Source organism: Grampus griseus (genome assembly GCF_964374135.1).
Source record: "Grampus griseus genome assembly, chromosome: 18".
In the NCBI taxonomy this organism is placed as follows: domain Eukaryota; kingdom Metazoa; phylum Chordata; class Mammalia; order Artiodactyla; family Delphinidae; genus Grampus; species Grampus griseus.
In genome coordinates, this window is record NC_139012.1 from 8,614,452 (window position 1) to 8,632,901 (window position 18,450).

At 39.3% G+C, this 18,450-nt stretch overlaps 1 protein-coding gene across 5 annotated transcripts; it reads right to left on the reverse strand.

Moving 5' to 3' along the window:
- Window positions 1-293: 293 nt before the first annotated feature.
- LOC309835749 (protein-lysine methyltransferase METTL21E) lies at window positions 294-17,490 on the reverse strand. Of its 5 annotated transcripts, none has more exons than XM_082675368.1 (5): window positions 17,202-17,474; window positions 16,164-16,243; window positions 5,422-5,588; window positions 3,961-4,078; window positions 294-1,175 (listed from the first exon to the last, which is right to left on the reverse strand). In XM_082675368.1, the coding sequence occupies exons 1-5, from the start codon at window positions 17,246-17,248 to the stop codon at window positions 772-774; spliced, it is 816 nt and encodes a 271-aa protein (XP_082531494.1). In that variant the 5' UTR covers window positions 17,249-17,474; the 3' UTR covers window positions 294-771. The 5 variants fall into 5 exon arrangements, with proteins under 5 accessions (XP_082531494.1, XP_082531495.1, XP_082531498.1 ...); XM_082675369.1 differs by lacking the exons at window positions 16,164-16,243; window positions 17,202-17,474 and adding exons at window positions 14,244-14,378; window positions 14,479-14,549; XM_082675372.1 differs by lacking the exon at window positions 16,164-16,243 and having other exon boundaries at window positions 17,202-17,490.
- Window positions 17,491-18,450: the final 960 nt, after the last annotated feature.

Consider the following 18,450-nt stretch of genomic DNA (forward strand, 5'->3'; position numbering starts at 1 on the left):
TTCATTTACTGGAGTGAAATGTCCTTGCCTGCAACCTCGAATCCACCAGCTTGACTGATTTCAGAGGGTGTGCTGGAGACCCACCCTGCCAAGCAGAGAAGACAGACCACCAATAAGCTGGCACTAATGAAGCCACAATAATCTAACATTGACCATTACCTTCTCTGTCTGCCTAGTCAGATTTATTTGTAGAGCCCACTATAGTCCATTTCATTATTTCTAAAGAGAGAATCACATAAGCTTATGTTTAAAACATTTTAGACATACTATTATTAAAAACCATCATTCTACAGTTATACATTAACAATAATTGCACCATTTATTAAGATGATAATAATTATAAATAGTACTATAGAAAGATAAGGAAAGCAGACATTGTCCTAACCAATTACCAGACAGAATGGCTTTGCCATCCTATACACCTGTGTGCTATATCTGGGAAAATCCCTGTCTGGGGCAAGGGGTGTGTGTGTGTGTGTGTGTGTGTGTGTGTGTGTGTGTGTGTGTGTGTGTGTGTGTGTGTGTGTGTGTGTGTGTGTGTGTGTGTGTGTGTGTGTGTGTGTGTGTGTGTGTGTGTGTGTGTGTGTGTGTGTGTGTGTGTGTGTGTGTGTGTGTCTGTGTGTGTGTCTGTGTGTGTGTCTGTGTGTGTGTGTGTGTCTGTGTGTCCGTCCCCTTGGGAAAGTCAGCTATATCAGATCATCCAGGTTTTTTGTTAAAGCAATAATAATCACTAGAAATTGCCTTCCCTTTCCAAGTCCTCCTCTGAGGATATCATGCACTCCTCCAATTTTTCTTCATAGCTTTATACAACTTAATATTCAGGCTAGGGAAACTGGAAATCTCCTCCAGGTTAAACAACTCCTTAAATCTATCTACAAATTTATCTTCCTTCTCCAACCTGAATTTCATGACCCAGAGGATGACGGTGGTTTCTTTGCACAGATGGTCAAAAGTAATGAGGAGTTCTTCCAGAAATGGATGAGCATAGACAACATCGGCCGCCAGGATGTAGTCAAAGTTGCTGGAAGCCTTGGGAAAGTTCTTGTCTAAAGCTACACCCCAGGAGAGCTCTTTAACCTGAGGCAAATGCTTACATTTCATTTTGGTGTTTTGGGAAATATTATATTGCAGGTTTCCAAGTAACTCAGGTAAATCTGTGGCAGTCACATGTGCACCTGGGAAACAAAGGACAGTAGGAAAAGTAACCTTCATGGGATAAGGTAAAGCAATTAGGTTTCAAGCCACCATGCACTTTACAATTCTGCACAAATGCTAACCTCATGTCAAGGACTGGTCAGTACACACAGGAGGGAAATCCCTTCAAAATGGATGCTAAGGCACCTTTATGCCTCTCCTTACAAACAATTAGATTCCCCAGGCACTTCTGCACTCTGCTGCGTTTTTCTGTTCTCCTGGTTTTTTGTCTGTCTTGTTTTGTTATTGTTGCTGTTATTTTCTATTTATCTACTTAAAAAATCAAGAGAAAGGGAAATTCAAAGTATTTGGTACCCTCATTGGAACAATCAGATGTCACAATTGAAAGATGAAAGGGTTCTTCACTAAAAGAAGTCTGAGCCCCAGTCATGTGAGACCAAACGGGTGTATATAACACTGGGCATCGTTATCGTTGACCAGGAAGTGCTCAAGTGTGAGAAATGGAGGGAGGAGAGAAGACTTTTCAATGTCATTACATGGAAAGTATCAGGACACCCATGTTCATGCCCACATGTAGTGCTCATACAACCAAAGATCAGCTGGACCCCATTATAAGTCTTTTCAGCTGGACCCCATTATAAGTCTGTCTCTTCCCATTAAGAGATGTTAAAACCTAGCTACAACCCACATATAGTGCTCATACAACCAAAGATCATAGACACAGGACAGAATGCTCAGATGAAGAAGAGATAAACAATCCCCAAGGTAAAAGTGAATACTGGTGGTCATTGTCAGGAAGAAATCAGAAAGCAAAAACCAATAAAATTTGGCCCTTAAAGTGAACTTTGAGCAGTAGCAGAGCCTGAAAACAATGTGTAAATAAGCCTAGGATTGGCTGTTTCTACATCATCAGACATGAAAGAAGAAATGGAAGGGAAGTCTAGTTCAGCCCAGACTGGTTTACAGCCCATTCTTCACCCAAGATGGCAAGTTTCTCTGGCCACTGACTGTATTTTCTGGAACATATTAAAATGGGAGGAAAATAAGCATTTCATTGGTAGAATCACAGAGATATGAATCTCTACATTCTAGTGGGGTGGGTGGGTCTATCATTTTTCATAAATCTTTTTAAAATCCCAAGATAAGGAAGGACCCCCTCTGTCCCCCGACCCTGCCCATAGGAATAGAATCTATCTGACTATTAAGATCTTTGTGTCTAGAGAGGTAAATATCATCACTGACTAAACAAAGTTTCCACCTTTTGATATTTGTTTCAAGTTATAGGAGCAGACCAAAAGGATCAAACCATAATTCAAAAAGACACATGCACCCCAATGTTCATTGCAGCACCATTTACAATAACCTAGGTGTCCACTGACAGATGAATGGATAAAGAAGATGTGGTACATATGTACAATGTAATATTACTCAGCCATAAAAAGGAATGAAACCGGGTCATTTGTAGAGATGTGAATGGACCTAGAGTCTGTCATACAGAGTGAAGTAAGCAAGAAAGGGAAAAACAAATATCGTATATTAACACGATGTATTATGTATGTGGAATCTAGAAAAACGGTACAGGTGAACCTGTACCATTCCAGGGCAGGAATAGAGAAACAGACGTAGAGAACAGACATGTGGACACAGTGGGGAAGGGGAGGGTGGGATGAATTTGGGGATTAGGTTTGACATAAATACACTACCATGTGTAAAATAAATAGTGGGAACCTGCACTATAGCACAGGGAGCTCAGCTCAGTGCTCTGTGATGACCTAGATGGGTGGGATGGGGGGCAGGGAGGTCCAAGAGGGAGAAGATATATGTATACATACAGCTGATTCACTTTGTTGTACAGCAGAAACTAACACACTGTAAAGCAATTATACTCCAATAAAAAAAATATTTTTAAATTATGAATGAACAACTTCCCAAAACACAAATTTTGCTCTTAAATGAGGAAGCCTTCAGGAATAAATCCAATGTGCCTCTGACACTGTCCATACTAAATGGAATGGTGACTTTAGAAAGCAATATCAAGACAGAGCAATCTAAAAATTATATTTGGAGAGGACTTCAAGGGTCTTATATTTCCCCAGTGTTTAGAAAGTTGTAAACTGCTAAATCTTGAATTCCTCTCAAGATTTTAGAGTGGCAGGTGTGCACTTCTGAAGATGAAGGAAATCAGGACAGATGTGGGCAGCACACATCAGAGAAGGCAGCTAAATTAAGGCCATGAAATAGATAACAGCAACAAAAAAGACTGAACTGAAGCAGGCTCAGGCTTACATATAGACAATCACTTTTAGTTGGAAAAGAAGATGCTGGTGGAAGAACAAGGGATTGCAAAAGAAAAATGGAAATAACTGAGAAAATTGATGGACAAACGCCTAAACTTAGAAGCAGACGTGATTTCTCATACTTTTTCTCTATTCTAACATGCTTTTTCATAAAAGCATAGGACTTCAACACCCAAAAGGAATATACAAGTACATGGGAATGTTGAAATGGGGTTAAAATTTAAATAAAGATCGTCTGAGTCCGCATAGTCAGCTCTGCCTATGCCTAGTATTTCACACGTCCTCCAGCAGTCAGGATGCTGGGGTGCACATCCCAGTTAGCCAGGATAAAAATCCAGCTTCCCAGAAAACCAAATGGGTGACTTTAACATCAGTTTCCTGATAAAGCCCATTAACAAATTAAGGGGTTAAAATTGGCCCAGGTCATAGTAAACTGGATAGTAAAAGCAACTAATGATACAGGATCATGGAATTCGCTGATCCCACTCAATCAAAAACACCTGCTTACCAAGTAAACTTGCCACGATGGAGACTAACCCTGTTCCAGCTCCAATTTCAATCACATTTTTGTCAACCATGTTATACTGCTTTACATTTGTTTCCAGAAAATAGCATAGAACAAGGGCCTATGAAAATTCAAAAAAAAAGAAAAAAGTAGTGCTTGGCAAGTAATCACAGAAAGTAAAATTAAACTCTATTAGATAAATACCCCACGAACGCTATGATATGTATGTGAGCCCATGTGAGTGCATGTGTGCATCCATACACATCACTATAGAAAATTATCCACAGAAGTACATCCTTCAGTAGGTTCAACACTTAGGATAGGAAAAGTCCTTGGGGATTGTTGGGGAGAAAAGAGAACTAAGAATATAGAGTTCAGTTACTTAGGCTTGATTATCCTTAAAAGCAGCAACTTCTAATAATAACAGTCATTTTAGGGCTTCCCTGGTGGCGCAGTGGTTGGGAGTCCGCCTGCCGATGCAGGGGACACGGGTTCGTGCCTCGGTCTGGGAGGATCCCACATGCCGCGGAGCGGCTGGGCCCGTGAGCCATGGCCGCTGAGCCTGTGCGTCTGGAGCCTGTGCTCCGCAACGGGAGAGGCCACAGCAGTGAGAGGCCCGCATACCGCAAAAAAAAAAAAATAAAAAAAATAATAACAGTCATTTTAAAGAAGTGTGTGGGGTTTCCCTGGTGGCGCAGTGGTTAAGAATCCGCCTGCCAATGCAGGGGACACAGGTTCAAGCCCTGGTCCGGGAAGATTCCACATGCCGCGGAACAACTAAGCCCATGCGCCACAACTACTGAGCCTGCGCTCTAGAGCCCGTGAGCCACAACCACTGAGCCCACGTGCCGCAACTACTGAAGCCCACATGCCTAGAGCCCGTGCTCTGCAACAAGAGAAGCCACCACAATGAGAAGCCCATGCACGGCAACAAAGAGTAGCTCCCGCTCACCACAACTAGAGAAAGCCTGCGCACAGCAACGAAGACCCAATGCAGCCAAAAATAAATAAATTTATAAAAGAGAAAAAAAAGAAGTGTGTGTTTGGGATTGAGGCAGACAGTGGGGGGAGGGGGTCTGCACCCTTCATAGGACAATTGATAAATAAGTGGTGGTCTTTTAGAATATTCTGCGTGTTGAGACTGAAATGGATTTCATTATAATTGTTTAACTCAAATGGAACCAGTTAAATGGGAAATTAAAATGTTTACTATTCTAAACTTCTGTGACTTATAGTCACAAAAAACTGAAGATGTAAACAACACTCTTTATTAACGCTACAAATCAGAAATAGAATTCATTGGTAAAAGCATCTTCCCTATTTCGTGATTTCTAAATTTTAGTGTTGTTTGAGGTCACAAAAGAGAACCATGGAGCCTCCTTTCTCCTTCCAAACAGTATATAATAACGAACAACATCGGATGAGAACTCATTGAAATGCAGCAAACTTTGTATGAATTCATACCGATGGCCAAACAACAGCACCGTAACAATCCATGGCTTCAGTAATCCGAATCTCATGACCAACGAAATGAAATCCCTCCCAGGAGACGGCTGTTACTAAAGTTGGAACGAAACACCTCTGCATGATCTCTGCAACCACTTTCCTGTCATCATCGGCTTCTCTGTTCTCTGAAAGGAGGGGGATAAAAAAACAACAAGGCAGTGGTTGTGGTACTAAACCATAGCGAAGGAGAACCTGATGGAGGTGCAGCATCTCTACTTATGCTAAGTTGCTTTTGAATAGGCACTGATTTTAGGTGCAACATAATAATAGTAAGGTAAGCTATTTGAAAATAACTCAACAGAAGCTAATATTTCATACATCAGGATAGCAACATCCTTCTGAATTTCACTGAGGTTGAAATCACCAATAGACATTTCTGAAATGCTATGTGAAATAAACAATAACTGATATATTTTTTTAAAAAGCAATGTATTTTAAAGGCTACCAATCTATTCACAGAGCAAAAGAAAGATTGGTGATGGAATCTAAGATCTCAACTATTCGTACTGGCTACACAGTGCGATGCCAGTTATTTGAAAAATGGAATAGTAGCAGATCTTTTATGACCTGCCTTTATCCAGACAAAAGACATTTGATACCACCCAACAATATACCCTTATATTATTTCATTATTACTTATTTTATATTATTATTTGGTGACAACTCATGGCATCTTAACATCCACAATATCACGTATGTTTCATAAGCAACATCAACCACCAATTACTGAGCACATACTTCACAGGCCAGACCATGATAAATATGTATATAATATTTCTCGTAATTTTTGCAACAACTTGTGAGGTAGGCATTATTATTTGCACTTTTACAGATAATGAAACTAAGACTCAGAGGGCTTTGTCAGCTTGACCAAGTTCATGCAAATTGTAAATGAAGGAGCCAAAATTTGAGCTCCTTTTTGGTTGCTCCAAAGCCCCTCTCTGCACTATTAAAAAGCTATGATATAATTTTTAAAAATCCAGTTGTCTCTAAGAATTCAGAAACTAGTTATGGGGCTTCCCTGGTGGCGCAGTGGTTGAGAGTCCACCTGCCAATGCAGGGGACACGGGTTCGTGCCCCGGTCTGGGAAGATCCCACATGCCGCGGAGCGGCTGGGCCCGTGAGCCATGGCCGCTGAGCCAGCGCGTCCGGAGCCTGTGCTCCGCAAAGGGAGAGGCCCGCGTACCGCAAAAAAAAAAAAAAACTAGTTATGGAGCAAGATACACATCTCTCTCTAAGCCTCCATTTCCCTGTTTATAAAATGTGAAAGATAAAAGAACCTACATCAAATAGTGTTGGAAGATTTAAATGAGATGATGTATATAATGTGCTTAGCACTTTGTTACATAGAATTCAATAAATTATTTTAATTATTGTCATTGTAACTGTTATTATATTTTGGTCATGAAACTAAATGATAAAACAAGATCACCACATAAACAAAAATATTGGATTGTGTGGTACTTGATTGAAAATTCTATAGTTACTTGTAGAAGCAGTGAGTAGAATGGTGGTTACCAGGGGCAGGGGGTGGGGGAAATGTGGAGATGTAGGTCAAAGGGTACAAAGTTTGTAAGATGAATAAGTGCTGGAGATCTAATGTACAGCACCATGACTACAGTTAATAATAATGTGCTGTATACTTGAAATTTGCTAAAAGAGTAGATCTTAAATGTTCTCTCACACACACAAAAAAATTAAAGAAAATGGTAACAATGTGATGTGGAGTCTATGTATCTATACGTGGAGGATAAATTATAGATTAGAGGTATTTACCGCAGAATGGTGACATCACTGTGAACTGAGAAAGTAAGATTGTTACTCCAAAGAAGGGACTGGGAGTTTTAAGATGAAGAGGCATCTTTGAACAGCCCTAGTTGGGGAATAATCCAGGAAACAGATGAGGTTATACATTAGAACACTCTGGCACATTTTCCCATGTCTTCCTCCTTTTCTAGTCCCTTACTAGCTTCTCCTTGCAAGACAGGAGAAGCCATTCATCTGATTAGCAGCTTAAAATGTGGATTGGACCACGGTTTTTCCTAGTGTGAGGGGTAGCTGTGCCTTAAAATGTCAGCCCTCATGTGCTGATACCCCCTTCCCACCTCCCTTCATGAGGTAGGCTGAGCTGGGCAAAGCCCTGCCTCAGAGAGAACTTAACCAATAAGAGTATCTAGGGCTGCAGTCCTTTATTTTCAAGTAGAATAGAATCATTGCTTACATCTAGATGACATGTTAAATGTCTGCCATTCTAAACACGTCTTTCAAAATTCTTGTACACACCTCAAGGCTGAAATTACATTCAGCAGTCCCAAATTCATACTTGCTGTTTTGAAATATTTTTTAGTACAAGATATAAAAGATGATATGAATAAATGGAGAGAGGCTCTATACACAAATGGGGTGACTTATACTATAAAAATGTCATATATATTCAATACAAAATCAATCATAATTCCAGTTAGCTTTTTTAAGAAACTTGATATACTCACTCCAAAACTTAAATGGAAGAATAAACATCCATAAAGAGTTAACTTTGTAAAAGAAGAATAAGAGGTAGGAGAATATCTGCTTTATTAGATATTTAGGTATACCACAAAGCCATAGTAACAAAAACAGTATGGTATTGTTGCAAGAGATAAATGGACCAGTGGGCAAAATAGGGATCTCAGAGACAAACCCATGTAGATAGAGGGGGTGGGTTAGCTGCCACATTATATGGAGAAAAATAAAACTGGATCTCTACGTAAAATCTTTCATAAAGGCAGATTCCAGAGGGATTAAAGACCAAATGTAAGAGGAAAAAAAAATTTAATCGTATAAGATGATATCTTTGTGAAAGTAGGGAGGAGAGAACCTTCTTAAAATCTGCAATACCCAAAAGTGATGAATATTCTTATATCAAAAGTGAAGATTTCTATTCTGTGAATGAAGATTAAAAGTGTGGATGAGATTAAAAGATGACAGATGAGAAAAGATCTTCTACAATGTCTAAGACTGAAAAGAGATAATATCTCGAATATACAAGAAATCTGTATAACCTCCAAATTGACAAGGAGGAAGATAGTAACCACAATGAAAAATAAGCAAAGGAGATAAACTGGCAGATTACAGAAGATGAAACCAAAAAAGCCACAAAGCAACATGGAAATGTTCCAACTCAGATATAGACAAATTAAAACAAGCTATCTCTTATACTCATTAAACTAACAAAAATTAGAAGCTGGACAGTGCTGAGTGATAGGGGGCTTGTGGGAATGGCAGAACCTCAGGTACCACTGGTGAGAATACAGAATGTTGCAGTCATTCTGGAGAGCAATCTAAGGTATTTTGTTAATCTAAGGTATTTTGTAGGACATTTTGTATAATGTCCTACAATCCAGTAATCCTGCCCCCACTCCCAAATTTTTACACAAGTCCTTAAATGGATATTCATGAAAATATTTATCAAAGATACATATCAAACACACTAGAATGGTTGCCAGGAGGGAGGTGGAAAAGGAAAGGAAGTAGGAAATGCGTAAAAGAAGAATAGATGAATGGATGAATGAATGAATGAGACAAAATACAGAGAGATATACATACATCAGTGGGGCCTTTCTGAGATGATGAACATGCACCATGTAAGAAAGTGAAGGCCTCAAGAGACTTTCCAATTTCTCCACGGCACTGAGGCAAGAACGAGAGTGAGGGGTCTTGAGTCTCTGAGTCCTAAGGGAAGATGTAGTTGTCAAACTGTCCTATGAGCTCCAATAACATCATTTCCTAGCATTCGAGGAATATAGTGGAAAGATGGAGGTAAATTAAGTTTGCCCTTGTTGGAAAATTCCTTCAGTGGCCATAATCCAGCAGGGACATTCAGCCAAGATGATTTCCAGTCCTAAATTCTGTGATCCCTTCACAGAGCCCTGTCTAGGATCCAGACAGAACCAAGCATTCTCCAAAGAACTCTAATCTCACTGCGTGCCACAGAGGGGCCCCCCTCTACCACCCACTCTATCACCACCACAAACACTGACCTTTGGCAGAGATGCAGAGAAAACAAAGAGATGAAAAACGGATAGTCTTCAGCATGAGTCACCTCTTCTAATATATTTCACTATATTTCTCCTTAAACTACGGCATGTATTCACATTCACAGGAAGAGCTCTAAGAACCAAATAATATTGGTAATATGTTGTATTTGAACTTTAACTTTCCCTTCACTAGATTCATTGCCTTGCTAAGATGGGGCGTGGAGGGGCAGCTTTTGCTCTGGAAGTTCTTTAGGGAAAAGCAGAGAACATTAATTGCTTCCTTGACCTTTAGCTGAATGTGCCCTCTTGGGCCTCCTTGCAAACCCCTTGTAAATGCAGCACTTCTTTGACAAGTCACCTAATGTATCAGGGATTAATAGATGTTAGAGTACACTAAATCCCAGGAGCGTCTCCTAAAGTTCCAATCATTGTTCTAAAAACTTTGCCAGTGAATATCTACAGCTACCACACTGACATCTACGACTTTGCACTTTCTTTTAAAGGTTAGTTGACCAGATCAGTGCTGCTGTCCCAACAACTACAGTGTAGTAACAAATGATTCCTGTTTTTTCACTATCTTTCTAAATAAACAGAGCTAGTCATTTTTTTTAAAAGAATAACATCTTTACTTCTATATAGAAATGAGATTAAAAATATATATGTGAATATATTGCATAATCAAAAATGACTTACACCCCTCCAAAATAATCTTCCAAGAGATTTCATGAAACAACAGTAACCACTATTAATTGCACATACACCCTAAAAGAACACAATTCTATCCATCGTACATGGTCATTTGAAATTAGTCATACACCTAGGATGACCACATATCCTTTAGAAAACATTATCAAGCTGAAGAAAATTTAACTGACAGTGTTTTAGTATTCTCTTTGGCATTTAAAGACTATGTAACTACCACTCATTCTGTAAGAAGAGACACTCATAAAAAATAGCATAATTTATAGCAGGAAACCAAAATATACTGAACTTGGCTACTTGAAATAATTTGTCTAGATGTAATACATTGGATTTTAAAAGCAAATGTACACACATGAACAATTATGTCCATCTTAAAACTTTGCTGTTTTTCAGCATTAACTTCTATTTAAAGATTGTGAGGTAAGAATTTTTTTTTGGCTGTGCCTCACAGCTTGCAGGGTCTTAATTCCCCGACCAGGGATTGAACCCCGGCCCACCGCAGTGAAAGCACCGACTCCTAACCACCGGACCGCCAGGCAACTCCCTGAGGTAACAATTTTAACCGTAGTTATTCATTTAAATCAAAAGACAAGTTTAGTGTTTTAGCAATATCACCACCCATTTCAAGGTTGATGACAAGAACCGTTGGACAGGAATCTAACGCAAAGAGCTGCACTATTACAAAGGTGTCCCTAATGTCACCTTGTTGTAATAACAGGGGGACATCTATGCTCCAAACATAATACACAAAGAGTGGGCCCCTCGAAGTGCATGCTTAGTTATTTGTTGATTATGGGATTGAATCTTGAGAAGGTTAATGAATGAGTAGATATTCTTTGGTTTTTAGGTAAGATTTGAACAGCAACTTTCCCCAAAAATTAACAGCATTATCACACAACGGAATTCTGATTTACACTTCTGAAGAATAATTTTTCCATACATATTCTCTGCTTGTTATCTAGTACTTAGGGCTCAGGATAAATAACTAAAATGAGGAAATGTTACAAAAAATGTTGGATTTGGTTTCCCGGTATGAAAATCAGAAAACTTCTGATATCTATACCATTAGATAAGAGCTATCTACTAGAATCTTAGAGTATTATTTTATTAATGAATTTAATACTGAACACAAATATTAAAACAGATTGTAAATAAAACATAATCAAGAAAGTATTACATTTATGTTGCTCTCTTAGGCTTATCTATTTTAATGCTTTTTTATACATAAAAAGGCTTAACACCATTTTCCTGCTATTAAATCTTTGCTGATAGTGAATAAAATCTACCAGGTGCTCTTGTTCTCCAGAGAATTAAAGGGGTTTCAAGTATGAAGTAAAAATTAGCAAGATTCTGCCCTTCACGATGATATTTTTCTTAAGAGGAAAATTCGACAGTGAATTGATTTCCAAGGCTGGATTGTAAGAAGCCTTCAAAAATAGAGGCTCTGTCTGTATTCTTCTCTTTTATACTTTTAAGGTCAATAACAGCAATAATAAATGGAAGGGTCAAATCACAGAAATAGATGAAAAGAAAAAAAATTCTTTAATAGCTATGACAAGTGAATTCGAGCTTCCATTTGAGGGCTGTCACAGAAACCTGTCTGTGAAATTTAAAGTAAAAACCCCTCAACGAAATGAAAGACACTGTCATTCAATCGAATCTTCTATTCAAAGATGAATGTCATGTACTTCTTAGAAATACCTACAGAATTTTTTTTAAAGATGTTAAAGATATTTTCAGATTAGTGAATGGTCACAGGTAAACCTGAAAGCTACAATTCTGAATGCCTCAGCAATGTCAAGGTCTCGGGCCCTTATGTTGAAACTAATTCTTGAGACATTTTCACAAATGTTTTTTGTCTGGATGTCCACGTACTTTCAAGAATAAAGAGAAGCTGTAACTTTCATCACGTGGCTCAAATGATAGCTACAATTACCAAAGAAAGAAAATTCATTTTTTTACTGACACTGCTCAGGATGCAAGTGGGAAAAAAACAGAACCAAATCTAATTGTACTCAGAGCCTACTGCTGGGATCGTACCGGGGAGAGACAATTAAACAGATGCCAATGAAGTGTGATAAGTGGAATAAAAGAAATATTTCTGAGGTGCTATGGGAAGCACCGCTGCTTGGTCAAATCAGGAGAAGCATCCTCAAGGAGGAGACACTTGAGTTGAGGTGGAGGGAAGGGGAAGGCTGCCAGGCGGAGAAGGAAGGAAGCAAGGTCAAGGGAGACGCAACACTGCCAGGGTGTGGAGGCCAGCTTGAGAGCCTGGAAGGACCGGGGAGCTGGTGTACAAGCTGGTGCAGAAAATAAGCCTGAAGAAGGGCTGGGATCAGACCTGTGGGCAATGTTGACCTTTCTTCTACAAGGTGAACAGGAGCCAATAAAAATCATTAGGACAAGAACTGACACAATCAAAATTGGTATTTGAGAATCGACTTCTGGCAGCAGCAGCTGAGGCTACGTTAGAAGCTAATGGGAAGACGTAATAATCTAGACAAAAGATGCAAGAGTCTGAAGTGAGGCAGCAGCCCTGGGTCTGGGAGCCAAGCGTGAATTTGTGAGTTCTTGAGGCAGTGGTAGACGCCCCATCGAGGGCAATAAGTGACGTTCAAACTTGACATTCTGCCCTGAGTTTTGAAGATATCTGAGGCAGATAATCATGTTTGAGTTATTTTTATTCAATACGTGGAACATTTATTAGTCTTATCTAGCAGATACTTATTCAGGTTACTTTTTAAACATGTAAAACATGTCGATGGATGATTTTCACATTAATAATTATGCGGCTATAGTACTCCAACTAGTATATTAATATATTAACTCAAGACTCTAGTTTGGTGTGTTTCTTAAGCAGCAATAGAATTACTCAAACTTCCTTCTTCCTCTATTGAGGCAATGTTGCTTATAAAGGCCATATTTTCCATTAATCCAACTCTGTAAAGATTTATGAAGATCCTTGTGAAAGACTTAGTGCTATCCCTAAGTAATACATTGTACCTGGTCCTGAAAAGATCAACTGACTAGTGGCTAGAAATACAAGCTCATCCCTAATGAGCAGATTTTAAGTCCAGCCATTAGGCCTCAGTTATAGCTAATTCATTCGTTCCCTCATTTACTGAGTACATGGGCACTGTGAATACAAAGATAGAGCAACATATAAGTGGTCGAATAGAGACTTAACTAGTTAACTCAAAAACAGAAAGAGAAAGCTCCATGCCTCAGAGAGCTCAGCAAAGAATGACCTGAGACTCGATGACTATGGGTTTGTAAGTCAGATAAGAGAAGGCAAGATACGCCGTACGTAGGCATCTACATGTGCAGAAGCCCACTGGCAAAAGACTCTTGACCAATTTTCCAATTTAGGAAACTCTGAGAACTTGAATATAGGATAAGTGGTGGTCATAGCATGAGATAAAACACTGTGTGCCATGCTAAGAAGTCTCGATTTTATCCTATAGGAAACACTGAGGCACTGAAGAATTTTAGGGAGGAGGAGAATGTGACAAGATGTTAATTTTTAAAAAGATCATGCATCTGTGGATAAAGAAAGGGAGCCAGCCCAGGGTTGGGGAGGCCAGTTAGAAGGCAGTTACAACAGTCAAGAGAAGAAATAAGCAAGATGATGCCGCAAACAGGGCGTGAGGGGTAGAGAAACATATTAGGAGGTAAAGATCAACAGGATGTGATGGTGACGGGTGTGGGGAAAGGGGAAAGACTGGCATGATTCCAGGTTTCGGGATAGCCGGAGAAATGACGTTGCCATAAACTGAGATAGAAAATACAGGCGGAGGGGCAAATCTGCAAAAGCAAAATTATTTTTTAATGCATCTGGATCCGCCATCTGGCACGCTGGCTACAGAGGTGTGCTGCTTGGATTAAGAGAACGTGCTGCAGCAGGTTCACCTGGCTCCTCGGAGGCCAGGCTTCCCCTGGGCTGCCTCTAAGCCGGCCCCTCTCCCGCTGCAGAGGATGTTCGTCCAGGGGGCAGCTCTGTGGGGTGACTCCCTGTGGGCCTGCCCAAGACTTTCTCAGAGCTGTGATGCGGCCTCTGCTCACCTGGACCTGCAGTGATGCGAAGGCTCTCCCGGCCTTCTTCTGCTCCTTCCTCCTTTACCCTCCACAGACATTTCCTCCAATAAATCTCGCGCATGTTAAATCCCATTCTGGCATCTGCTTCCTGAAGGAACCGAACTAACACAAGGCAGAATGGAGGACGTCAAGTAAGCAGCTGGAAGGACAGATCTGGGAGTCACTGTGCATGGGAATCACTGCGCCTCTGGTTAGTACGAACCTGTTCCAAGGCTGCAGACCCTGAGGAGTGTTCTTTATAACACACTGCTACTTGTGCTAACAGCCGGAGAGCCGCCGTTGGCAAGAGTAGGCAACCTAAGAGATTCGGAATAGTTAACGTGGATGAGGTTTTAGACGGTTTAGATTATAATGCAACATTAGAAACCATAGACAGAGGAATTTTTAGCATCCACTACAGTCCTAACTTTAATCTGTGCATAACTAAGTGACATCCTATAATTCTTTGGATCTTCAGGCCAGTGTTGAAATCCAAGAACTGGGCTGTGGGTTTGCTCCATCCTTTCCAAGCACAAGATGACTAAGTATAAACAGTTAGGACAGGAAAAGTCACTACCCTACAGTACTTGAGAACTGAGTGTTCTACTGGTTAGTGGGAGCCTTTCCAACAAAATGCAATCTGACTCTGTCCCAGTGGCACACACTTCATCCCCTTAGCACTGTGCCTATGAATGTATTTTTAAAGCTTCAGCTGACAATGTAGGTGATTATGGGCTGCGTCTGTTCATGTTGTAAACTATTTTCTTGTTAATTCTGTCTCCACCTTACCTTGAACTTCTTCCATAGCCTTTGTAATTTGCCAAATTATCATATGCAAAGTTGAAAGCAAGCATTATGGTAATGATAATGATGACATTTTATTCATAAACTGCAGAGAAACTGCATCTTCATTCAAATCATCTAAATGGCTGGATTCTCTAAGTGATTATGACTTTAAATGTTTAGATTTGCAAAAATTACTACAGCAAAACCGTACATGTTTAAGCCACATAGGCTGCCAACACTGGGCATACACCCAGCTCTCTTGGCCTAAAGACATGCTCACCTAGGTAGAGGCCACCTGGTATGCCTAAAAAAGGCGAAGAAAACAGGACTCTAGTCCTTAGAAAATATCCACAGTGTAAAGGAGAAAAAGAAAGAAGCCAGGACAATTAAATTTGTACTACAACTGTTCCACAAAACCATGGTAATAATTCTTCTAGTCTATGTCAAGAGCATATGTCTGCACTTTTTATCTCAAGACAGTGGGGATAGTTGTATTACGTAATCTATGCAAAGTCATACTTGATATTTAGGATGATGTAAAAAACAGTGGGTCAATTCCAAATAATTCCACTGGTGGTAGAATTCAACCTTAAATTCTCCTTACCACACGAGGTCAAAATACATTATTATTTGCCTCTAATGAATACATCAGAGGGACCATAAGCACAGTCCAGAAATATTTTATAGTCTAAAATCATTTTTCATGGAAGCATTTGTAAAAAACCTTTAGTTTTACATAAAACTATTTTATCTCTCTTGCAATCTTCCTATCTGAAAAGAAATAACCACAAAATCACAATCATATATTTAGTGTACAGCACTTGTATTCCACTTTTCCAGATTAAAAAAAAAAACTCTAAATACCTAGCAAGTCTATATATTTGATTTATTATCTGTCAAAATTATCTCTAACATATCATCAGGCCCACAGGTATAGCAGGGGACATTAAACATTATTAGAGATAGTTACAGGTTAGCAAACACAAGCCAAGATATAATATGCAATTGATAAAAGTCCTAGCTCTCTTTATGACATCAGCGAACACTGCAAAGGTAAACATTTACATTCTGTTGTCTTCTTAGAATTGGCCAAATTACATAAAGAAACATAAAATAATTTACCTTTTTGAGCTTTGAGATCCATTAAGCGATGAACTAAGGGATGGCTATATATTGATGCTTTCTTGATAATTTCTTGAAAACTAGGCAAATAATACATTAAAATATCAAATGGTAATAATTAATTCAAAATGTGTGTTAAGTGCTTTCATATTTACCTAATAAAGTTTAACATCAGATACAGCAGAGAAAATTATATTAAAATATCTTATTAATAAATCATGATTTTAAAAAGAGTGCACTGAAATGCAATCTATCTAGTACAACCAAAATTCAGGGTCAGAAATTTTAGAAGCTCCTGGAAAAAGAAAACATGTTCTTCACCAGAGACCACCTCAGCTATCATGAAGCAAGGCATCATCTTTATACTGACTAGTCAGAGAGCGATCCTAAAACTTAAGAGGTGATTGAAACATTGGGAGAGAATGGGTTTCATTCAGTGTAGTGAAAACCATAGCATTAATCTAAAACAAAGCTTCCCACATAGTAATAGATGCAGAGTCGCTCTCATCCGTGGTCATCAGCATGTACCCAGGGGCAAAGAGTCCAACCACCAGATGGTTTTTTTAAGTAGCTTCTTCTTTAAAAAGAAATCCATACAATCTCAGCAAACACATTTAAAATTAAAGAAATTCAAGTATTTTATGCCTCTCAAGCAGAGCATATCATGTGAATAAGCTTAAACAAGCTGTAATTCCAACTTTGGAAAACAACAATTTGATGTTCTAGGTATCAGGTTTTGAATCATTTAATAATCACTGTACTACCATGAACTTATATTCATTCCTTTCTTCTAAGGCTCCCAAAACACATTTCATAATCAACACGTTTTTCTTTACAATATGCTCAGTAAATTAGGAGACAAACTGTTTTCCCTACAGTTTACAAACGAGAAAAATCAAAGGTTACATGGCTAAACAGTAGCCCAAGTGGTCACCCATTTTGTTCCCAATTTAGTTTCTCTTCCATTAAAGAAAGCAGTCTTTATGACACGTGCCTACCTGAAGGTCAACATTTATTAAATGTTAAGTCTGGACATACCTATATATATGAGTTAGCTGAGTTTCTAGACGGTTAAAAAGTATCATCCACAACTTTTGCTTTGCTGATGAGACCTCTGATGGTGCCTGAAAGGCGAGCACCAAAGCACGCAGTTTACTACTGTACACACTGGCAGCGAGTCCTCACAGAGAACTAATCCTGACAGCTGTAGCTTCACAGCCTCTGATCATACAGCAGTGAGGTTGGAACGCCCATAAATAAGGGGGTTGAAAAATGTAAGTAGGCACATTTCACGTGAGTGTCTCGTGAACAGAGCAAGAGCCAACAGGTAAGTAAAAACATTCCTGCAAGTGAGTGAAGGCTATCAGGGCAAAGCGATTATTTTTAACTTTGATGCCAGGAGTTATTTAAGAGTCCACAGCTATGACGTCCTGTGAAACGGAGGCCATGTGTTTTTCAGGTCACCTGTCTGGGTACAAACACTATTTTTAGAATCAGACAACCACACCAGAATGTTTGAGAGTGTGTGTGCAGCAGTGATCTGGACGCAGGAATTATATTTCCACAGTTCCTTCCTACTCAGAGTGAATAGGAAGGCTGAGGGTGTATGTCGCCTGTGCACCTGCTCATGTGCATTTAGGGCTGCATCTCAGAGCACAAATTAATTCCCCCGATCACTGAAAATAGCCTGAATAAGAAGTTATTACAGGTAATGAAATCGAGCAATATTGTAAAGTTAAACTTAGGAGTGTGGGTACAGCTTCTAAGAAATACTTCACATACCATGATGGACGGAGGTCACGTTAATGTATCGGACAGGACTAGTGGTCTGGGAGCCTGATTTTAGTCATTCCTGTCCATAATTAGTCTGTGATTTTTAGGCATTGACTCAGTGTGTTTCTTGGCTTCCTCATCTACAAAGCAGAGACATAAAAAGTACATAATATCTATTTGTGAAATGAATATGGTAGGTAAAAAACATCCTGGAAACTGCAAAATCCTAAATGATGAAAACAATTATTCATAGGCAGCTAATTCTGGGCAGAGGACACACTCCCTTTTTTGGGTCTTTTTAAAACAAGAATTAAGAATTATTTGGAACATAAAAACCACCTGTCTTCTCCCACAAGTTATTTAAAAGATCAAGAAACCTCAGTGCTGGATTCCCTAAGAGGCAGAATATCTAAATGAATCATCTAAACCGACATGATGACAATGATTATTTGTTTCATTGAACGGTTAAAAAGAAGTACACAGAGACTTCTGCCTCCCAGTATAACTAGAAAAG